This window comes from Ambystoma mexicanum, chromosome 13, assembly GCF_040938575.1.
Source record: "Ambystoma mexicanum isolate Mex_15411 chromosome 13, UKY_AmexF1_1, whole genome shotgun sequence".
Classification (NCBI taxonomy): Eukaryota; Metazoa; Chordata; class Amphibia; order Caudata; family Ambystomatidae; genus Ambystoma; species Ambystoma mexicanum.
In genome coordinates this window covers 573,344,853-573,367,455 of record NC_090938.1, presented here as the reverse complement: position 1 = coordinate 573,367,455, position 22,603 = coordinate 573,344,853, and the positions used below count along the sequence as shown (strand labels likewise).

Below are 22,603 nucleotides of genomic sequence, written 5' to 3'. Positions count from 1 at the left end.
AAGCAAATAGGATCTGGTCATATTAAAAGGAGGTAAATCACCTGTCACGTCGGATGCGCAAAACCCAAGGTTATAGATTTTTAAAAAAACACATGGACAAAGGACGTGCAGAAAAACAAACTAGTTAGACAAACACTAACCTAATTTCTCTATAACCTCCAATAAGTATTTGCATCACAACTCACCCTTGTTGGACTGCAGCTTGACTGTAGGTGCTGTGGTCGGTGTACGCCATCTTTCAGTCTCGTAGTTTTTCTCCGTCATCCTAACGTCTGCTCTGTTATGAAATAGGCTTTCAGCTAATATCTCTGTTCTGGGGTTAATGGGTCCAACCTTAACACCCTTTTGTCTACACTCCTGTTGTGCCTGTTACAGTGCACTGTGGAAACGGAATTCTAAAAGGCACAACAGGGAGTGGAGACAAAAGGGTATTAATGGTGCGGTGCGTTTCCTGAGCTGTGACTAACACAAGTGCCAGCCAGTTGCAGCTTTGCGCAAACTAATTTGAGCAAAGCTGCGACTGCCCTGCACTTCTGTCAGTCACAGCTGCCTGACTTGATGGCGGCAGACTCATCTCATGTCGCGGCTGCGGCCGTGGCGGGTCCATGACCTGCCGTCAAGTGGTGGGACCCGGGGCCCTGGCAGGGCCTCGGCTCAGCCTCACTTTTTGGACACTGCCGGGGCCCAGACCCGGCAGGCCCCAGCCCACTTAAAGCACTGCGTGTCTCCAACATGTCTGACGCACACATAATGTCTGCAAAGAAACCCCTCTACCAGGCCAGGACACATGCGCCCAAAAGCCATAGGACCTCAAGGAAGGGATGTACATACGTATCATTGGAAAATATGCATTGCCAGAATGGGTGTATGTACATGGAACATCAGCAGGGCTGGTAGAGGCACAAAGTGCAAATTACATTTAAAAAGATCATCCGACTGACAGGAGCACGATAGCCCAGAAAAATACTTTTAAAGCCAAAGTCTGTGCAGGGTGCGTCAGTAATGCATTACATGTGCAGCCAGTATACAGGCTCGATGGGCCTTTCTATCATCAACTTGTATCCTTCTTTTCCCTAATGAATGTGTTATTTTTAATGCTCTGCTGTGATCCCCCTTTCAATGGAGGTGTCCCATTGTTCATTAAATATAGTGGATTGGCTGTAGTTCTAAGTGCTTCTATGATAAGGTATCATATGGAACATACCAAGGGACCTTGATGGGGGGGGGGACTTGACAATGTGTGTATTGTCTTCCTCTGCCACCACTCGCCAGCCAGGCTTCTTGGATAATCTCTGGGAAATAAGATCACCGAGATGCCATGCTGCTGATAACATTCAGGGAGCTTGTCCTCTTTCTACTGCACCGCAGCGAACCATGTGAATGCTGCATCAATCTGCATATGTCGCTGCAGCGACTGAATGATCTGTCTGTTCTCTGTGGCAGGTGTCGGTGTGGAGCGCCAAAGAGCCATGCGCTGTCAACCAGTACACGGCCAGTGGAGAATGCTGCAAAGTCTGCTTTCCTGGAGAGGGCGTGGTCCAGGCCTGCGGAGTGAACCAAACTGTCTGCGAGTCCTGCCTGGACAGTGAGTAGCGTTTTCCATTGTCAATGAGGTCTGCTGGCTAAGTTGGTGATTGCAGGACAATGACGCACGAGCTCTGATTGACCCCTTTCCCCAAACCAGCACATTGGGCAATCCGGGGCAAATGCATCCACACCTCTCTCTTACTTCTCAATATCACCATCTGCCAAAATTAAATGCTTCATAAAAGTTGGCAAATAGCTAACATAGTTTTCCCTCCTATGTGTCCCGAGATGGCATTCTTTGTTTGGCTAGTAAAATATGGTAGGAAGCAAAATATCTGTCCTCTAAACCAAGAAGGGAAGCCCAACCGTGCACATATATACGACATAAAATGGCGTCACAAAGTTAAGATGGCTGAAAAATATGAAATGTAAATCCTCTGAAGTATAGTATAAAATCATTGGTGCCTTAAAAAAATGTTTAACAAACAAATGAACAACATAACCGTTGTTATATACTAAATCAAGTTTCTTTATAAGTTCATCAGTCAACTCTCCAAATGCGGAAGAACATGCAGGGCTTGAGGAGAGAGTGTGGGGGAAGGTCTCCGGCATTCAATGCGTTTGTGGACTTGAATGGCCCTTCATGTTGCGTCAGAGAGTGCCCCGTCCAAGTAACACTGTTTAGATCTGCAATTTTCCCCTGGTATACTTTACTGTTTCAACCAACATGGACAGAAGGCAGAGGTCTCAACCCATCACAACTGCAGTTTATATGCTTTATAGTAAACTGGATGATGTACCCGGCGTTGTGCGAGATTTTATTTTCTTATGGGTACTATTTGTTTGAAATACCTTAAGGTGCTTTACGCTTTTCGGAAAGGCTCCATAAGAGGTGAAAAGAAAAATTCACTACATTTTTTGATTATTCATTATTTTAAAAATGTTTTCTTATACAGATTACACAACACAATGTATTGTTCTTCTTTAAAACTCCTTCTGAAACGTCTAACTGTACGTGAGAACAACACGGAAGTTCCTGAGCAGCATGGTGGGTGACATGATTCCAACGGTGCCAACAACTATGCACCTAAAGCTTAATATTACATGTTCATTGTAAGGCTTGTATATAAAGAATAGGTTTTGTTTCCCTTCCTGGTGAACGCTGTCACTTCAACAACTTTAGGCAGCAATTTTTGAATGCACAACCTTGTGCCATTGCACAGCCTAGGTGGGTCGAGATTGCAAAGCAGCATGATGGGTGACCCAACTTTCAGTCGAAGATGATGTGGTGGCATTGTCAGGGGGTCGAGTGAGTTCAGGAATTCTGTTGGATAGTTGACGGCTTTGTCGGCATCCACCACGTATCGATTGAGTTGTACTCGGTAACTGTGCCCGGAAGCATATCCTCAACCTGATTGTTAATTTCATTGACAGAATAATTTTTAGCAGCAAGGATGGCTTGTTCACACAGCCACTTGTGATTTTTGTAATTTGTCTATATGTTTGGATATACTTTATGTATCAGTTCTGTAACCGATGGCACCATCTCGCAAAAATCCCCTGGAAAAGTAATTTTACCTGATGCCGCAACAATTTGGAAACTTCTGGAATGCTACTGCCTTCACCTTCTCCTCTCAGGTCCATTTGCGTCTCATACACCCTTGCACCTTTGCCTCCCAAATGCAAAAGCTTTGCGAAGGCACACACCCATCAAACACATTTTGACTTTTTTAAATATAGATAATACAGACATTCCAGCATCTTGAGGGGACACAATCCAATTAGTGTTGACAATATGATGGGCTTGAAATGGACCAGTGGTGCACCTTTCCTTCAAGAGCCAATCCGGGCTTTGGACTGTAGTCCATTTCCACTTCCATGGTGCATGCTTTTCAACTGAAACGTGAGGTATTTTCCCATCTAGTGAGGCTATTTTTCAATATATTCCAACTTTTTTGTGCCACAGGTAAACACTAAATGAAATTAGGGATAGAACCTCTGAAGGTAATATATACATGTAGGTGTCACAGCTCATTTGTGGGGTGCATCGCTCAACAAGACGGAGACAGAAGGACGTTGTTACAGTGTTGCATACATATGCTGATCAATGCTTAGGTGCGATAAATAGCTTAATTTTATTTCTGTGACCAAAAAGAGAAACATTTGGGTGCACTGCAATCCAATAGTGTTTCTGAACCATTGTGTGTTTTATTTTGGCTATGTGATACACATTCACTGGTTACAAGGTCACAGACAGAACCGTTATTTATTTAGTTAAGTCAAGTATTCTAGTTTTAATGTATTCGAGTTTGGCTAGCCCTCTCTACTAGCTAGTGTCACAAACACGCCCTTGTAAGGTTCTATCATGTCAAAAGCATTCGGGTGCGACGATGATATCCAAAACCTGAGCATTTCAATGTAGAGTAAAGGCCCTTCTGGACTGAATGAAAAGCTAGTTTTAGGTTGTTTTCTTTCAGTTGGTTTCTTGGGGGGGAAATGGTTTTCAAGTTTTTATTTTATATCATAAACAAATAAAGCAGGACAACAAGGGATCAAATATTCAATAAAGGATTACAGATGAATTTACAACTTCAATAACCAAAAGTGAACAAGTCAAAACTTACCAGTATGGAAGCAAATTAGAGAAAAAGAAGAGACAAGAAAAGGAGAAAAAGAAGAAATAAAGAGCCTCATGAAGAGAAAATAGGTCATATCAACTGTATAATTCATGAACAAACATAAAACATCCCTCAGGAAGACTACTGTAATGGTTAGAATATAGAGGAAAAATGATTGACCAGGACAAGAAGCCGCCCTGCTATGAACAAAAAACAGTGAACAAAGTATGTCAATAAAAGTGGGCCCTATTGTTATGAAGAGCACTCAGAGGAGTCAGCGGTGGCTAAAGGTCCCTGTATGCTTTCAAGAAACTATGTCAGTAAACAAAGTGCCAGAGAGTTTACTCTCCGCAAAGTCCCATCAGGAAATTATTTCTTGTTTCTTTTTCAAAATCTGTTACGCTTTTTTTGAAAAGATGGAATGCAAAACGTTCAAGATATGCAATGGCCAATAGACAAAAAGTAGGCAATAATCACAGACTCATGCAATCGAAAGAAAATTCAAGATGAGGAACTAAATGACCCTTTCTAATTCTTTCATACTGTCATTAATTCTTGGACATTTACAGATGAGGGAGATGACTGAATCCAGAGTCCAGAGTCTGCACCCTATGGCAACATTTCCTAGGGTTAAATGAGGAATCTTTGTTTCGAGAAGTCTTGTCCTTTGCGATAAGTGATAGAGGGATATTCTCCTTAGCTTCATCTTGCCCAGCTCTGTAGTCACGCAGGCCGAGAGATGATGGGAAATGACCATTCTTAAGGTCCCCGAAGACCTCTGCAGTAAGGTCAAGGCTGGGAATGTAGTGAAATGCACTGGTTGGCATGAGGCATAGGTTTCGGCTCCAGAAAGAGACACCAGAAACAGTGCCATACAGACTCGAGAAGGGTATTCGACTCCAAGCAGGGTTTGAAGCCGATGCCTTTGGAGTTAACCTCATGAGAAATGGCTGATACATTTTTTTTGTTTCTGGAATGGTATCAGTGGCCTGCAGGAAAAATGAAGTGATGTGTGTGGAAAAAGCGATTTGAGCAACGTCACACATTCCACCAGCACCACCCAGTAGCCATCACCGGAAGTTCACCTCGAGACAGTTCAGAACCACACGAGCAAATCATTGTGGATATCGGTTATGGAGCCAGTGGTGTTAATGTGTCCATGACGGTGTCACATTTTAGCTGCTCTCTTGCCCCGCAGTGTTTCATAAAATGCGGAATCAGTGAGAGGAAGGAATCCATTTCATACATGTTTAAGGCCACACAGCAAAAATGTCAGTATCAAAGTGGAACAATACGCTTTTATTGTTTTACTAAATTGGAAGCACTGTGCGATTACTCCGCCTTGAATCAGCAAGGGCTTCGATAACATGTTTGCAACGAGTGCAAACTTTAACTACCAATAATTGTCTATCAGTGTGGCTACATACATGTAAATACATGGGCCTCATCACAAGTTGGCTGCTTGCCCTTAAATGCGATTGTAACGCAATTGCCGCCGTATTTAAGGGCTGGCCCTATTATGAGTTGGGCGTAAAGTGTGGAGTTTCAACTCCAGCTTTTTGCTGGAGGTAAAAATCCTGCTTTGAGCCCGTTTTCGGTGGTGCTATTACCACCAGCGCAATTACCGCTGGCGGTAATAGTGCCCCCAACCCCATTGGATCCAGTGGACCCAATGGGGAATGGGAATTTACTGCTGTACCGCTACTTGTGATCCAGCGCTAATAACGCCGGGCCGAGTAGCAGTAACGCTATTTGCATCGGCGGTATTCTGCCTGATGAGGCAAATCAATAAAAATGTAGCCAGTGGAAAATGATCTTTTTGTAAAGCAAAAAAGAACATAAGGGGTCGCCAAGGCCCAGAGTTCAAAGTGCTCCAGCTCTGCCTTAAGTTAGTGCTTTAGGGGCCGAATGGCCAGAGACAGTGATACGAGCTGAAAGATCTCTTGAAAAGGTGGGGTTCTGAGTCCCCTTCTGAGGTCTTGGTGGCCTTCTTCATCTCCTGTGGGTGTGCAACAGGTTGTTCGCTAGTCTGCCTCCATCTATAACTAAAGTCCAGCCACCAAACTTCTTTTCTTGAACGGCCTTGAAGAGAGTGGTTTCGTATTTGCTGATCTCAGTGGCCCGTCTGGACAGTGTATGATGATTTTGGGCTTCACATAGTTCAGACCTGACTCCCAATACACGCCATGAGCAAGATATAGGGATATGAAATAGATGCGCGCATCTACTAGCAGCCAGTACAGCGTCTCCGGCGCTAGTGACGTGGTCCCCGGGCCACAGACGTTGGATCAGCCTAGCTGCCTTGTTTAGGATGAGTTGGATCGGGTGGATGTGGCCTTTGGGTGGGCTGAAGTAGGGACTGTCACATTAGTGAAGCCTTGATAGGACCAAGGCTCTCCTCACTTCCACTTTGTTTGTGAAACATATTCAGCAAGGGGATAGTGCATTTAGGCATTTGTAAAAGAAAGTGCAATTTTCGTGTTAATTCTTGAACCTGGGGCTGAAAGTGAGGAGACCTTCAAAGATAAGTCATTGTTTTTTCCCTGAAATACAGGGATGGGTGGTAAGCACGTGGTGTGGCCAAATAAAACAAACAAGGGAGGGGCTTAGGCCGCTGATATGGATGCTCTCCACCTTGGACTCATTAAGGCACAGGCTGTTCTTGGTCGTCCAATCCTGAATTTGGGTGAGGCACAGTGAGATGAGCTCAGAGTCTGCTCCTGCTTCACCCAATGTGGGTGTCATCTGGAAGGAGATAGTGTAAGGGGTGATAAGGTCAGAGGCGGTTTGAGGTAGACATTGAACATCTCTGGGGACAGTACAGTGCCTTTCAATTGGACAATAGTTTGCGAGAATGATGGGGTTGTCAGAGGGTTTCTTCAGGAGAGGCAACTGTTCTAGTCTTGTTCAGGTTGAGGGGGATACTGCCATGTCTAAAAGTGCTGTTTGCTAGCTTTGGAAAAGAGGGAATTATGGTAGTGGTGGTTGATTTGATGGTGAGCATGACTGGACTTGTTCTGATTACACTTTCATAGCAACAACAGATTTAATGATGTCAGCTGGAGTGACTTCTCTGAAAGAGGAAACGAGGGTTGTTGGTGTGTGCATTGGTGTAGCGTGCCCGGGGCGCATTAATGGACCACAATACCGACTTTGACTTTATTCAGAAGAATGTGCCCCATTTGTACTCTTGTGAGCTGCTATCACCCTCTGTGGTTTCAATAGGGTCCCTTAGTCCTTTGCCGATGTGGAATACCTCAGCTGGGTTTTTTAGGGCCTGTGCAATACGATTGAAAAAGAAGGCTTTTTTCTGTTTCTGATGGCTTGATAGCCTTGCTGGTGTTTGAGACATGCCAGGATGTCTACTGCATTAAAGGTTCTTCATTACTGGTGTTCTAGAGCTCTCTGCATCCTTTTTAGGGGGACGAGTTCCGTGTCATACCTGTTGTTGAGTTTGTGTGCAGGTTTCTCCTTGCTTTGGATCACCACTACTCACAGGTCTAGGGTCCAAAAGAGCTCATTTTGCCAGTTTGGGACAATGATCTCTTGAGGGAGCTCCCTTTGGGACAGGGGGTTGAAAGGTTCTGTGATCGGAGCCCCTTTAAAATTCTTCTTTGGGTGACCTGGATGAGTTTTCTGAAAAGTTGCAAGATTTCTGGAACAGGTAAGTCTGTCCCAGAAATCTTGCAGGGAGGTGGTGACGGTCTTCAAGGTCACCTGCCCCTGAGGTGATTGTTAAACCCCCTCAAATCCTATGTGAACATGTTTGAGGTTATTCTACACATATAACTCAATACATTGAAACGTGTACTGGGTGCCCCATATCTGATTCAGATAACATAGACAAAGTTCAGACATGAGACACTAGCTCACGTATGTCCAGTATGGCATTCTTTACAGTCTGCGTGCCGTCCAGGTTCACATCTTGCAGAGCGACGGGTTCTGCTAAGGATCCTCGACTGGCGTGAACAGTTGAGAGCCTGGCATCTCTTCTCTCTGAAGATTTAAGAAGAATCATTCATCTGTCCATTACATCTGAACAAGTACTGTTTTCTTTGAAATAATCTGCATTCTTTCCCCTGCTTAAGAAGCAATTGGTGCATCTATCTGACCCGGTTCATTTTCATCCCATTTCTAGGTCCCCTTCCCAGCAGAGATCTAGGAGCAGGGTACTAACTATCAACATCAGACCTTTACAGAGAGAATTGGTCCGTTGAGTCACTTCTGGGAGAGGGGGTGGGTTTGGTGAATCCCGGCAAAAAATTGATCCTTATCGTGACGCCTGGTGGAGAATGGCTGTTTTGGGGCATTGGTTTTAGAAGACCTCCCAGCAACATTCGACACTGAGCGGCAAATCTTCCTTGGCCACCACCAGCATACTGGGATCCACAGCCGGGTCCAACCTAACTAACCTCCTTTCTCGAATTGATCTTAAGAGGTCCTTTCCCGCCTTTTTTATTTGGTCAGTGCAAAATTGAGGGAGGCATAACTCGGGGCTTGTTTCTGTCCAAAAAGACTTTCGGGTTCAAAAGCAATCACCACTTACTTGGGTACTATTAAATGAGGTAATAAAGCTGTGCAGTTACAACGCATAGAAACAGGAGGAACCTGTCATGAAGCACTATATGAGAAAACAAATTATGAGGATTATTATTATTATTAAAAACTGTTCTTCTGCACCCTCGAATTTTCGATTGAGATTCTTCTAAAGAAGAAGTTGTACAAGAGCCTGAGAACCACATTCGTGCAATGTCACTTAAATTGATATCATCCGTTCCTTCAGAACACAAAAATACAATGAGAGTACATGGTGGGCGGACACAGCAGTATCACTTGCACTACGCCTCAAGGATGCCTTAATCACTAGGGATTGTGAGCAGAAGCAGTTCTTTTTGGGTCCCTTCTAAACTTTAGGCAGCCTGGCTGTATGCAGAGATGCCTCAGGAGAAGGTGCAAAGGGTTGCAGCCTTGATCCTGCGGGGATTGGCACCCGCAACGCTTATATCTGTGCAGGCATGTTATCAGCGGGCATTGGGAAGCCGACCCATAGGCATCTAGGTGGATGTGGGTATGGAAATAGGGTGATGCACCCTGGGGCAAGACCCTGGAATACTTTTTGTGCAAGACAGAGGATCATCGTCCATCCTGTACTTCATTGGCAACCAATGGAGAGTCTTCCTAGGAGGTGTTAAGTGATGGCTGCACTATAGGTTGACATGAAATTGACAACATGACTCACCCCCCGCCCCTCAAAGTATTAGCACAGCCTTCGGTAAAGGTTGCATGACCTTGACAGGAATACATCAATAGGGAAATCCAAAACCATCAAAGATTAAACTGCGGTGGTATCCAGTTATGCACATCATGCGCGACCAATATTGCTGACAACATATTGAGGGCATTTAACCGGCAAGCATTGGGCTTTAGAAATACCTGATTACATAACATGCCATTAAATAGGCACACCTGGAAATTAATTGCAGAGTCATTACATATGTTTGCTGCTTTCATTTCACCTTACTTCATTATTCTAGTATATACGATATGTTGTATGTCTATGGCGGGATGACACACCGCCGAGGAAGCTTATGTATCATGTAGCTGGTTCGAAGCAGTGCCCTGGTGCCTCAGGGTTTAGGCACTTTACAAATGGAAAAAAATGAAAGAATGCATAAATAAATATCCATTACGGTCTACTATGCAGATTGCAGGGAGGGTTATGTGTCATCCCGGCTTCATGGTCTTCAATGCTCATTATTAATGGCCACTTAAGTGTAGTTCCTGTCGGAGGCAGAAGGATTGTTGCTGACAGCGCAACACTGCACACAACCCCTCAGGGAGGAAGGCCTCCCGCAATGCAAGCCGTCAAGATGAAAGGCATCGTGGAGGCTAATGCTGAAGGTGTGGCGGCAGGTGTGGCGGGAGTGCTGACGTTCATTGCTAGGGCCTGCGCTGCCACCCACGCCCAACAGCACTGCGTGAGAGTCAATAGTGTGCAAACATAAACTGCCTGATTCAGAGAGTGTTTTCCAATGGGATTGCGCCATTATAAAAAAACGCTTCCATGAATCGGCCCAAGCTGCCTCAGGGAAGTCTGCATAATGGTGTCAATGTTACTATATGCTCCACATTAGAGCACTGTCAACATAAGGTCCAGATTTGACACAGATGCGTTTTGCAGCCGCCCCCATACTAAGCACTAAGATTATTCACCTGTGTTTTTCAAGTGCGTTGTGTTGCTTGCACTTGAAATCTCATTGAGAAATAAAACCTACCTTAACCCAGCTAAAAAGGTTCAAATGAAATACAAATGAAATAATGTAAAGAATCTCTAAAAGAAAGCCAAACAGACAAGGGGATGCTTATCCTGACCATAGGGGGCGCTGTGTGCCGGTCACACCTCTGTGGGTCCCCTTGGTGCTGCAGTTAAGAAGATCCAAAGATGTTGCATGCACTGGCATCCTTCTGACTGCAAGGACAGGCAAATATACAACTCAACTGGGCCCCAAACTATGATTCACTTAGACCAGATATGATACAACTTTAAAGGAAGGAAGCGTGGAGCACGCAGGAAGGATGGCCTTTTGACAGAACACTGGATGAGCATGCTAAGACATACAAGGAGCAAAGAACCACAATACAGGCCTTTCCTCCCTTGCGATACATCCCCACTCTGCTATAACATACAAGTGCACGTCAGCTTGGCCCCATTTCCACGGCTGTTCAGGACGGAAGTGAAGACCCTGCTCTTTAAAGAACACCTCGTTGCCCATCGACACCCCGCTAGTATTTTACCCCACCCATCGCCATCCCTTCCCCCGTCTTTCTCTCTCTTTATTTTTGTACAGCGCTCCAAGGCTTTCTAGCTGGGTGTGTGCTCTATAAATCCCACACAAGCATTTCAGTAGCAAAGTGTTCTGCACTAATTGCACATGTAGAATGATGCCCCCAAAGCCCAAAACCAGTCACATATAAAGATGTGGGGTAACGATGAGAAAGGAAGGTTGCCCGCCAAGGACTAACCGCTAGCGAGAGGCTAGTAAATATGCACCCGAAGGCCTGTTAGCAGAACAAGCCAGCTGTGAAGTTAAGAGGCCTGTAATATCCAGGACCACCACCTTCTCTGGATCCCGAAAAATACAAAGTTGCAGGTTTATAAAGAACCACATGCCCACCCCAAACATTGCGACTGGGTACGAAAGTGTTTTTGTTCTTTTGTTGCCCAGCCATAAAACACAGGCTCAGGGCAAACCTCTACTGCTGCAATGCAGCACTTGGCTCATGCATATTAATGAGCCAGCAGTGCTGCATCTGGGGTTCCCTCACTATGGATGCCCAGATAGGGCAAAAGCCATCGAAAGGACAGAGTTCCTAAAGAGAAGGTAGCCATACGGCAGAACAGCCCGGTGCCGCTCTATGGGGAAAAGATACAGGCCAGTAAGGGGGGTCGAAGGGCAGCAGTGTATCCTTACTTTACACACACAACTTAGAGCACCTAAACGCTCTGCATATTTTGTCAAGTTTTTGAGAAATCCGACCGCCCAAAGATATGTCGCATCAGAAACCTATTTTGCTCAACGCTGTAGAAAAATATTTATAGCCGACGGTTCCAATATCATTTTTCTAGACTAAGCTCTCATGGGGGAAAAAACACTACCCTTAGGAAAATAAAGACACATGTGAGTTATTTTATTATGTCATCCGATGCAAATTGCCAGGTTTATGTCAAAGTCCTCATCAACGGATTGAGTCTGCGGCGTTTCCTGAACCACAGACAACTGAACCCGGTAGGACCGATATGGCTAATGACACACAGCACAGCAGCGCATTTCCAACCACTAATGCATTGCGGGAATCCAACGGGGGGGGGCTGACAGAGGATATCTGCCCATTGGAGGGCTCAGCCCTGAGCTGCTAATGGCCATGTGACTGCAATGCCATTTGTCATGGTATTGATGTCCTCGTTCATAATTGGCGGGAGCAGTGTCCATGTCAGATCCCTTGTGTGTGACTTCCCCCATTACAATTCTTTGTAAAATTTAAAGAGAGAGAATTTACTGTAGGATTGAGGAATTTCTGCACGCTCCTACGTGAGCCATTGCTGACATAGGTTCAATGTTTTTGCCATGCTCTAAGTTGTTATGGCCTCAGGTGTAGGGGGTGCATAAACGTTGAAGAATATTAGATAACCAAAAAGTGAATAGGTCTTGACTCACCCATCACACAGCATGGTAGGAGTGGACGGTGTGTGGGTGCCAGGCGTTTATGTGGTTTTTCTTCTGGGCTCTACTCCAAGAATGAAATAGCTGGTTTGGTCTATCAAAACAAGGGTGTTCAGATGAAACTCCAAAAGCCAAGAGTTTAACAACTCTTCTAGACCAGGGGTCTGCAACCTTTGGCTCTCAAGATGTTTTGGACTACATCTCCCATGACCACTCGCCATTGAATGAACTGGCTAGGGTTGATGGGAGTTGTAGTCACAACATCTGGAGAGCACCCTAGAGCCATAGTACTCTTGTGAGAAACACTTTCATCTTCAACTTCACTCTTTAATGCTGAAAAAGCTTAAAAGCCATTCTTGTCTACACTAGTCTAGATCTTTAGCCCAAGCTCTGAGTACCCCCAAATGTTGATTACTGAAATGCGCTCATGCCTAACTCCTCAATGACAAATCAACCAAAAACTCTCCTGTTTGCTTTGTCTTACGCTAATGCTAACAACTACGTCCAGCCTGTCCTTACATTTTTCATTGGCTATCTAGCAAACAAAGGTGCCAATTCAAAGCCTTCAAAGTCTTGATCTTGGACCACCAACCCTTCCACAGCATTGTCTCCACAATAGCCAACAGGACCCCTGTGCTCCACATCCGTGAATCGTGCAGATCCGCCCACCTTCATAACCACTTCTGTGGCCTTCGAATATCTGCTGTAAGAGTTCCAGGCTTAGCAGCTCTTGACCACCAGGCCTCTATGCCTACTCAGGGCTGTTAAACTTCAGAAAACATCTGAAAATATGTACTTTTTCATTAACTAGCCACATCTCCTTCAGGTCCCTTTGTGTAGCGCCTTAAGACTTTTAGTGATGTATGCACCTTACAAATCTTCACAAAAAAAATTCAAAACATTTGTATGGAACATATAAGGCCTCTTTCACCTGTCCTTTGAGTCATCTAGTTAATTTATAATTTAATTTATGTTTTAAAGCAGGAATATAAGGACTAAACAAGGCTTTCTTCTAACCGGCAGATACATATCTAACAAATGGGAAACAGGAAAGAGGGGGCCAGGGAATCCTAGGACAACTGATTTATAGCGAAGAGGAAAGGGAATGGAAGACTGGTGGGGATGAGGAGACTATGAAGAAGAAGAAGAAGAGAGAATTGATGGCTATGGCGAGAGGCTGGAGCAAGAATGGATGAATGCAGAGGAGAGAGACTGCGGGAGGAGGATTGAGTGATTGAGGAAAGCCAGAAGCAGAGGAGGATTTAAACTGATCAGGGTGTGAAAAAAGAAAAGAGGCAGAGAAATAAATAAATATGGTAGGAAGTCAAGAGGAAAGAGACTATGAAGTGAGGTGAGAGCTGGAAGAAGGCGGTGTATGGCTGGGAAGAAGCAGAAAGAGAGACTGGAGCGGAAAGGACAAGCACTCTACGTGGCAACAAGGGGCTCTGGCTGGAAAATACAACAATTGGAAGTCAGCTGTAGTAGACAGAGGAAGACTGAAGGAAGAGGAGGGCAGGACAAGATTCTCAGAAGTCGGAAGACAGACTAAACCAGAGAAAATTATGTGGCAGGGGAAGAAGCGTCACTACCAGAAGAAAGGACAATCCTTATAGGAGGACAGGGAGAGGCCGGAGGAGAGACAGCCTGGAGCAACCTGGGCCAGTTACGATCCACAGACCAGAAGAGTCAACTGAGTTTTAACATGAAAGAAAAGGGAGGCAATCGTTTGTTGCAGATCCAGGGATATAGAAATGCAGTAAGGAAGGTCAGATCATTGGAAACATATTGAAATAAGCAGGCGCACATCTGCAGAACCCTCTGTAAATTGCATCCATTGCCCGTAAACCGTGTGTCCCTCTCTCTCCTTCTCGAGTACTCTCCCTAAAATGTATCCCGTGCTGTTACATTCTGTGTCCCTCTCTCGCCTTCTGCAGTACTCTAACTAAGCTCTATCCTGTGCAAGTAACACTTTGTGTCCTACTGTCTCCTTTTGCAGTACTCTTCCCTAAGCTGTATCCCATGCCATTAAACTCTCTGTGCCTCTTTCTCCTTCTGGAGAACTCGCCCTAAACTGTATCCCGTGCCTGTAACATTCTATGTCCCACTCTCCTCTCCGTGAGTACTCTTCCTGAAATGTATCCCGTGCCTTTAACTTTCTGTGTCTCGCTCTCTCCTTTTCTAGTACTCTACCTAAAATGAATCTGTGCCTGTAACACTCTGTGTCCCACTCTCTCCTTCTACTGACCCCGACCTAAGCTGTACCCCCTGCCAGTAACAGTCTGTGCGCCCCTTTCGCCTTCTGCTTCCAAGTGTAATGTTAATCTTCTATCCTTCAAATGCATCCGTATTATTGTATCCTATTCCTTGTTGCACACAACTTTGCTGTGGGCATCTCCAACCGAAAGCACTCCAGATGTTTTGGACTACAACTCTTATGACCACTCTCCAATGACCATACTGGCTATGGCTGATGGGAGCTGTAGTTCACAGTATCTGAAGAGCCAAAGTTTGCAGACCATACGTTTTTTCACAGGTAGGAACACCTTACAAAACCCAATGCTTGCATGCCAAAGGAGATGACACATGTTAGAGGGAGGGAAGAGTGAAAGGGATGCTTTGGGCACTAACGTGCCACAGAAGTCCTCTCAAGTGGACAAAACCACCGGAAACTTTCTGCAAGGCAAGATTAATATGCGAGCTGTTTGATAAGTTTCCCCAAGTTTGCAATTGTATGCATATGTGTTGTCATCAGTGTTTCCACTTCTTGTTTTCTCCCTTTCTAGTTCCTTACCCAAGGCCTTATATTGCAGAGCATTTGTGTTCCACTCCCACCCACCCTCGCTCCACTGTTACACAGCCGCCATAATGTGTAGACGTATAAGCGGCCCGGATTGAAGGCCGTTTCATGATTTTATTGCAAACGCGGTGCATGAATTAATCACATGAGCCCATTCAAAGTCTATTTTAATGGCTATCTTTCTATATCAGTCTCAGTGCACAGTGAAGGGCTGTTTTTCAACCATGAACAGTACACCACAAATGCAGCCTCAAACTTCAGATCCACTGTATGTTGCAAATGTGTTAGGCTTTGTAAATTCTTCTCCCATTCCCTCTTTTCCCTACCTCTCATTTTCGCCCTTACTTTTTTCTTTTTCCATATTTTACGGTTTGGGAGCAACAACACGCCAATTCTTTAGACCAGGCACTGGTGCCATAAGACCACTACAGTGGTGATTGGCCCAGTGTTAATTCTTTATAGAGTGGTATAATAATTCACAGCCTTGCTGTTTCTAAATATAAAATGGCTCTCAGTCTTTTCCAATGGGTGAGTTACATGTGTGCTGACAATATTTAAATGTATGTTCTAGAGGTTATACTACCCTTGTAATATTATATATATGTATATAGGAATTCGCTGAAAACTGTTTGCAAAGTTTGGTGGGATTTTGTCAGGAGGGGGCAAAATTAGAGGGGGTCTCAAAATATTGTGAAGGCTTATAAACGTGGTGCCATTTGAAGAATCTGCACACAATACTGGGTATTCATGTTTTTGCAAAGTTTGGTGGGATTTCGTAAAATGGCACCACATTTATAAGCCTTTACAATATTTTGGGACCCTGCCCTCTTATTTTCTTCCCTCTTGACAAAACAGCGCCACACTTTCCATAACCATTCGGGTTCAGGTCTAGAATCTAGAATGAAATGTCATGCAGTTTCTTTGAGTGACGCACAAGTTATAAGCCATCCAAAAACTGCTTTTCACCAACCCTGTAATGCACAAATAAGCATAAATGCCGCCAAACATCTAATATGTTCGTGGACATCACAGGACTGCCCTGGACTGTTCGCGGACATCGGAGAAGAAAGACGTCGGTTTTTTGGCTTTTCAAGGCCATATCCCATCCTCATCACCCCTCACCTCCCCAGAGATTGCTTGATTAGTTTGACAAGTGCAATGTTGTGTTTTTTAATATGTTTTTACTGCAATGTTCACGGACAGGTGGGTGTTTCCAAAAATCTGACACAATTCCCGCTTTTCCCCATCCAACCAGAGAAAAGGGAAGCGAGTCAGCGGACCGAACCTGGCGATCACTAATTTTGTTTTACCTACATTTTTGGTTATTTAAAAAAAAACTACTGGATGGATTTACACCAGATTTACATTTTCGCAACCTGCTGCAGATTTGGTAAAAATCCATGCAGCAGTTTGGGCTGTAGACATGAGCAAATTTCTTTTTCCATCGTGTTTACGGGAAAAAACACACATTTTGGGACCCCCCCTCTAACTTTGCGCTCCCTTGACAAAACCTCACCAAATTTCACAGATCAATCTTACAGGCTACATACTCTGTTTGCAATGTTTTTGCACCCAAAAATTGCTCTTCCTATGGGTTGAGAAACGTATTCATAACTACAGGGCCGCTACCGCAGGCCCTGTAATGTATAAATATATAACAATATTATAAGGTCCACGATAATGACCCTGTAGTTAGGGTTATGTTTTCTTTCCTATAGGAAGAGCAGTTTTTGGGCGGCTTATATATGTACATATAAATAGGATATCTGTGCCAGGGGGATCGGGTGTGCTTACACCCACCGCAGACAGAGTGCACCAAGTGCCATAGAGCAGAATACAGAGAGAGTCATAGGGGGTCATTACGACCCGGGCGCAAAGGGATACCGGGCACCGGTAATGACACTGGTGCCGGTAATCCCTTTGCGCCCAATTCCGAGGTCCCTTTGCAGGTCCTTCCTTAACGCCTGGTTTCAGCAGGCGTTAAGGACGGGACCCGCAAAGGGATACCGGGGTCAATAACGGTACCGCAATTTGCGGTACCATTATTGCCGCCTTCCCCCCTTCCCATTGTGCCCTATGGGGGCTCAAATGGGAATGGGGAATGGCATTTCAAATGGGGATTTACCGGTCCCGCAAAGGGCCGAATGGACCGGTAAATCCCCACACCACCACGTCGGTGGCGGTACCGGTATTGGTGCTAGTCATGGCGCTAATAGCGCCATGACTAGCACCAACCTCGGAATGTGGGCCATAGTGTACAAAGAGAAATGGCACATAGGGAGATGGACCAAGAAACATCTTGTTCCAGAAAAAATTGAAGGGTTAATGTAGGCGTGTGTGGATCAAAGTGAGCATCTCCAGTTCGTACACAGGCATCTCACATGAAGTGTGTCTTGACAGTAAATTAATTGAAGAATACAATGGGAAAAGCTCACGTAGAGACACAGCACATAGAGCGGCAAAGCAGACAAAACAGCCAAAGCGAGAAAGAGATGCAAAAGAAACCGAGGCACAGATCACTTACAGAGACAAATTGTGCTGAGAGGCAGAGAAGACATCATGGCAGAGCAAAGAGACAGAACGGACAAAGTGAGACAGAGGCAAGAGAAACTGATGCACAGAACAATTAGAGAAGAAAGAGAGGCAGAGAGAGACACAGCGCACAGAGAGATAGAGTGGTGCATTGGCGTATGATATGCAAGGAGAAGCAAGGTAATACATTTATTTTATTTATTTATTTTGTTTTGTTTATTTGTAACACGCTGTAGCCCGAAAGCATCAGGGCACACATATACACATAAGTCAACAACAATCACTGGACACAGAGGCGGGTATAAATGATGGGCGCCAAGATAACTCGAAGAGGAATGTCTTCAGTGTTGTTTTGAAAGTTCTGATGTTCATGTCTGAACCCCTGGTTACAGGGAGACCATTCCAAATTTTGGCTGAGCAGTTTGCAAAGTCCTTTGATCTTTTGAAAGGGGGTGGGTAACAAGTTTGGTGTTTGTCAATCTAAGAGATGTTAAGGATTCATATCATGAGGTAGTTGATCTTGGGTAGCTTGGAGATTTCCCATAGAGGCACTTGTGTAGTAGACTCTCCGCTTTAAATTGAAATCTAGCCGCGACAGCGCGCCAATCTAGGCCCTGCCGTTAGGTCGAGATGTGGCACCTTCTCTGGACTTTTTTGACAATTCAGACAGTGTCATTTTGGAGGGTCTGTAGTCTCTGGATACTTCTTTTATCAGCACCCACTAATAGCGCACTGCAATCAACTATTCTAGATAGAATGGTTGCCCGGGCGACTGTGGAAGAGTTGTCCTCAGTAAGGTACGGGCACATTTTCCTGAGCAATTTTAGGTGGTATGCATAGTTTTTTTAAAACAGACTCACGTGGGATTCTGTACTCAAGGCACAGTCGGTTTGCACGCCATTGATTTTCTCTTTTACTTGGATGTTACAATCTGGTATGGAGAAGGACTGGTAGCAGTCAGTAAGTTTAGCCCTAGCTTGGGAGGAGTCAAAGGTGAGTATCTCAGTGTTGCCCTTCTTAAGGCACATCCAGTTATCTACTATCCAGGAGTCCACTAGATTGTCGATGTTTTGAAGATTTAGACTGTTGGTTGCATAGTCCCCAGAGATCTCCAAGACCAACTGGGTGTCATCTGCATAGTTGGTCCAAAACACTTCAGATTCCTCTAGGAGACTGCATAAGGATATGATATATAAATCGAACAATATCGGGGACATACAAGTCCCTTGTGGCACCCCACAGGTGGACCGAGTGGGGTTCATGGAGGCATCCCTCCAGCAGACTCTTGATTGTCTCCCAGTCAGGAAGCAGTGTATCCACCTGCATGTCCTTTCAGAGCAGTGGCAGGTATTCTTTAAGGTGTGTAAGAGTCGCTTGGGTCCAGTAAATCAAATGCGGCCGATAGGTCTAGGAGGACCCGGAGGCCAGACTTGCCCTGGTCCATAATGCCCAGCATGTGGGTTTGGAGATCAATAAGGGCTGTCTCTGTACTATGAGCTTTGCGGAAACCGGATTGTCTCGGGTGTAATATATTGATAGATTTGATGTAAGCCCCGATCTGGCGGGTGGCCTCTTTATCTAACACCTTCAAGAAGAAATTGCAGTTGGTGATGGGCCTTTAGATTTGCTACATCGTTGGGGTCTAGTCCTGATTTTTTTCAAGAGGGGCGTGATGGTAAATCTTTGCTGCAATCTGGAACTATATTCATGAGGAAGGAGCCATTAATGAATCTAGCAAGAAATGGAGAGAAGATACCCTTATTATCTAAGATCATCTTCGGAGGGATCACGTTATCTGGACCAGCCAACAGGTGCATAGTGCTCATGGCTGTTAGGCTGGTACCTTGGTAAAATTGAAGGTAGCGCAATTTTCCGTTAGAAGCTGAATTTGTGGAGAAAGGGAAGGGATAATTTGAGAGGGCAAACTCAGTGCCTTTAATCACGCAGTGATCTGGTCTTGAATTTTGTCCCTTGCCTTAAGTATTTTTTTATTGAAAAGCTAGTTGTATTCTGGTACATTCTGCATTAGAGGGTGTGAATGGCACCAGTTGGGCTTGGGGTTTTTCAAGGAGCTTTAGTATTTCAAACATTTTCTTTGGTTTATTATTGGCTTCCGAAATGTGTTTATTATAGATGTTTTTTTCCAACTTGATTATCATATCCCTGTAGGCTTTCTCAAGGTCTTCCATGCATTCCTATTGTCAGATGATGGACATTCAAGCCAGCACCTCTATACTTTCCTTTTTTTGGTTTTCAAAGATCTAAGTTGGAGTGAAAACCATGCGTGGTGGTTGGGGTTAATCCGAACAGCCCTTGTTTTGAGGGGGGCGAGCTTGTCCTGGAGGAGATTAAAGTTTGCATTGAAAGTCTCAATAAGTGAGTCGGGGGTGTCCAACACCGAGGTTGAGGACATGATGTTTGCAACCCATTCTTGGAGGTTGGGAGCTAAAACCTTCTTCGGGTTTCAATTGGTGACTAATTTAGAAGAATTATGTAGCTTAAGCGGGAGTGCCTGAAGTTGGTTGTCGAAGATGATCATAAAGTGATCTGCAAGGGGTGGTGTTGTTTATCTGAACTTTAAGGCTTCTTGTGACGATTCACTCAAGAACGTTTTATTTGGTGTTGGTGGGATCGGTGTTCCAGACATGGGGCCTCATTACGAGTTTGGAGCATGGCTGCCTCCAAACTCGGGTCCGGGTCTGTGGTCCCTGAATGGGGAATTACCGGGCCATTCCGACCTTGGAGGGTCCAGTATTTCCCCATTCAGGGAACCCGGACCACCCCCATTCCCACTTGAGCCCCCATGGGGCTCAATGGGAATAGGGAGCATGCTAACAACGGGCCCGTTAATGACGGGCCTGTTGTTAGCATGCTGGGCCGCTCGCGGGATCCGCTAAGGACGTCTGGTAAAACCAGAGCAGGAGCGGACCTCATAATAGGGTGGTATGGGGTTAACAGCTCTGGCACCTTTACCAGCACCGTTAAACCCTTACCGCCCACCTCGTAATAAGGCCCATGATGATCAGCGTTATTTGAAAAGGACTCAAGCAAAATGGCCTCTTTATCTAAGGGATCCCCTCGCCAAAGATTAAGGTCACCTAGAAATAGAGTGGCATTGTTAGTTCCTTAATGACCGCTAAGAGGTGCGACATTTCAGTGTTGAAGATGTCCATATCAATTGGTGGCTGATAGATCAAGATAAAATGTACACATCGGTGGGAGATGGAAATTAACTTGAGGTGTAGAATCTCACAGCCATTGCAGTGGCTGGATGAATTGTATAGAGACATGTCATTTTTGGCTATAATTACCACTCTCCCACCTGTCTCTGTTCTCTATTTTTGCAGTAAATGGTGTAGCCATCGGGGACCGCAAGGTTTGTCATGGGCCCACTAGTCTCAGAGATTCAGGTTTCAGTCAAGAACAATAGATCTAACTTGTTGTCAATGATGAAGTTGTAGATATCAGAAACCTGTTTATTTCGAGATCGTTTGTTTAGCAGAGCAGATTTGAGTATTTTCCCACCAGTCAGCTGGCTGGTAATAGTGTCCTTACTAGCTGCAAGTTGAGGGTTAGTACCTCAGGTTTGCGGAGTGTGAAATCTTGGAGCATCCTCCCTAACAAGGAGTAATATTTCACTAGTTGTAGAGTTAGTCGTCTGAGGGCCAGAGAAAAGGAGGCTTTAAGAGTGTCCGCAGCCCGGGGGTCCTCCATGGTCCTCAACGGGGATGGTGCCTCATAAAATAATATTGAGGTTTTGGAAGTAGTTGACTAAGGAACGTGGGCTCAGTGGGTCCCTAGGAATGTCTGGGGGTAATTCAACTGCATGGTTTAGATCTGTGAGGGGGAATGGATGGCTGTGATCGTAGAGGTTCAGTTAGGGCGTCTGATTTTTAGGTCTAAGTATCGAGCGACAGTGGCTAAACGCTTAGCCTTCTGACAGGCAAGAAGGTGGTTTAGGTCAGTGGTATAGCCCATTTGTGTCCTTACCTAGTTGGCCTAGGTGCAGAGAGAGGTGACAGTGCACAGATCACAATGGGTAAGAAGAGGCAACTCACTTATCTTCAAGCGGTTCCTTAGTTGCTTGCACTGTGAGCTGTGCCGAGGACCGGTGAAGATGGCTGGTTGTTGAAGTACTGGTGCTGAAGCGCCTGAGATTTAAATTTAAAATGTTTAGGGTGTCTGTGAGATGTAGTTCCCAGAGACCCTCTAGAAGTACAACAATGTCGGTTCAGGGAAAAAAGATTTCAAATGTGAGAGTGCTTTATCTCTCTGCAAGGGAGTACAAGGGCAAACACTGTATGGCGTTCTAATAACAGGTTTCAAAGATACACGGTACAAAGGTATCCCCGGTACAAGTAATAAGGCAGCAAGGAGCACTGTCCATAGAATCTGCAATTTAGCAACCGATTGGGCGTTCAGTGAGCAACAATAACAGTAAAGGTACCCTTTTAAATAGAGCGGCAGGACCGGCGAAGAAACCATATCTGTTGACACAGTTGAATATGTTCATTTAACATACGTCTATGCAGTCTGGCTTAATAGGACGAGCAGGCAAATAAAATACCAAGGGAGAGATTTTCCCCCAAGGAGTTAAAGTAGACATTGTGGTCCAGAAAGGCATTATTGGAGAGGGGACACCGAAGATATGCGAAATATATGGCGTGATTAGTGAACATATACTTTCAATGGTAGAAAATCCTCATTGTGAAGTATGCAGAGTACATTTGCACACAGGGAAGAGTCATTGGCCAATCGAGTGGCTGGAACAGCCGGGTGGCACCATTTTTAAAAAAGAATGTGCATGTCGGTTGCCACCCACCTCCAAATCCTGCAAACCAAATAAAAAGTCTCCCCCCCACACCCTCAGTCCCTCCACACTTTGAGCTGCAGTCTGCTGTATCTCC

The 22,603-nt window shown here is 44.9% G+C and overlaps 1 protein-coding gene across 1 annotated transcript in view; it reads left to right on the top strand.

Moving 5' to 3' along the window:
• The window catches only part of NGFR (nerve growth factor receptor), a 145,592-nt gene that overhangs the window by 41,374 nt on the left and 81,615 nt on the right, over window positions 1-22,603 (top strand). The window contains exon 2 of the mRNA XM_069634385.1: window positions 1,444-1,585. Within this exon, the coding sequence (XP_069490486.1) occupies window positions 1,444-1,585 (142 nt within the window). The remainder of the gene's footprint in view (window positions 1-1,443; window positions 1,586-22,603) is intronic.